Here is a 1,567-nt window from a genome sequence, read left to right on the forward strand (position 1 = left end):
TAGAAAATAAAAATATCATACTGCATTACAAAATACAATTACTGTACTACAATAAACCAATACAATTACTGTACTACAATAAACCAATTTATGTAATATTTTAAGACTTGCACTACTATTAGTAGGTGGTGAAAAATGACAATTGAATTTTAGTCAATTTTTATTTAAAAATTTATTTCACTCAAAAATATGTTGTATACAATAATTAAAAGAAAAAGAAAAAATAAGTTTTGAATGAAAATTATGTAGAGTAAACAAAAAAATCGTATATGTGCGCCTTATAATTTATCTGTTTATATCACTGATTTTTTCCCTTTTTTTGTGCAGCATGGTGACCCTCATATTTATATTTGCTGCCATCATCATCCTCATCTTGTCCCTGGCCTTCTCAAGTAAGACCTTAGGCTTATTCTGTTATTTGTTATTATACTGTCATAGCCTGATGGGGTGTGTTCTCTGTGTGTCTTTTAACACCTGTGGTTAATGATCTGACAAGTGTTTTAAAGTACATGTTTACATGTGTCGCTTCCTGTGAACACTGGATAAGTCTGTCATACTTTATAAAATATGAGTGAGGGGAGCAACCCTAATATTCTAAATCTCTGAACACAAAACATTTTTTTATTACATTTGAAAAATAAGAAAACTCAGCTCTGGAGAGAGGCTGCGATTCCAAAAAAAAAATACCCATGTTTCACTAGCCTGGTAAAAACCAGACCCTTGTCCTTCACTTTGCTTCGTACGAGGGTCTGAACTCATGGCTATAGAGATGTGATTCTTGCTGGAGGCGTGGCCTCTGCTGAAGTTTAAAATGATTGGATTGGCCACAACGTTTGTGTGCGCCAGCTCCACTGTGAAGGAGGCTAAGCTAAGATGCTAACCGGAAATCTTGTGCGCTGTAAACAACCCTACTGAGAGGAGAAAAGTATGTCCGGTCACACTGGTGCGACCGAGGGGGAGGGGGAGCGGCCGCCCGCTGAAACTAAAAGTTTTCATCATGTCCCATTAAAAATAATCCAGCAGTATCAATGGCCGCCCACCGACAGTCTTATCTCTCCTAATAACACAGCGCTCTGCTCGCGGGCTCCGCTCCACACCTCCCGTGCACACACGTTTGTTTTTCTATCCTCATGGGGACTTTGCATTGGCTTCCATTCATTTTCCCGTCAATTCTACAGTATAGCCAACCATAACCTCCCAGGTAGACTACACACCTGACCCAAACCCTAACCTCACCAGGCTGTGTACCGGGGAAATGGTCAATAATTGTACCCACCATAAAGCAAAAATCTGTACACAGACACACACGCGCGCGGCTCTTCGGTAGCAAAACAACCGTAGTTTTTGTCCTGATGCATCTCAGTAATCCAGGTAAAAAATCAAAAGAAAAAAATTGTATAGGTCCTCTGGACGGGTTCTTCTTTAATGAAACGTTTCGTCTCTCCTCCAAGAGACTTCTTCAGTCTGAGAGTTTCAGGCAGAATCCAGGATTGCCTGAAACTAGTTAGAGAGTTTGAGCAAACAGCAAGAAAGAAGGCGGACTACAGGAACCACCTAAGATTCAATC

At 39.9% G+C, this 1,567-nt stretch overlaps 1 protein-coding gene across 1 annotated transcript in view; it reads left to right on the forward strand.

Moving 5' to 3' along the window:
* The first annotated feature begins 325 nt into the window (after nt 1-325).
* Nucleotides 326-1,567, forward strand: part of vtcn1 (V-set domain containing T cell activation inhibitor 1) — a 15,115-nt gene continuing 13,873 nt past the window's right edge. Inside the window, exon 1 of the mRNA XM_014026635.1 lies at nt 326-392. Coding sequence (XP_013882089.1) covers nt 329-392 — 64 coding nt within the window. The 5' untranslated portion in view covers nt 326-328. The remainder of the gene's footprint in view (nt 393-1,567) is intronic.

The sequence above is a fragment of the Austrofundulus limnaeus genome, unplaced genomic scaffold (genome assembly GCF_001266775.1).
Source record: "Austrofundulus limnaeus strain Quisiro unplaced genomic scaffold, Austrofundulus_limnaeus-1.0 Scaffold575, whole genome shotgun sequence".
NCBI classification, from domain to species: domain Eukaryota; kingdom Metazoa; phylum Chordata; class Actinopteri; order Cyprinodontiformes; family Rivulidae; genus Austrofundulus; species Austrofundulus limnaeus.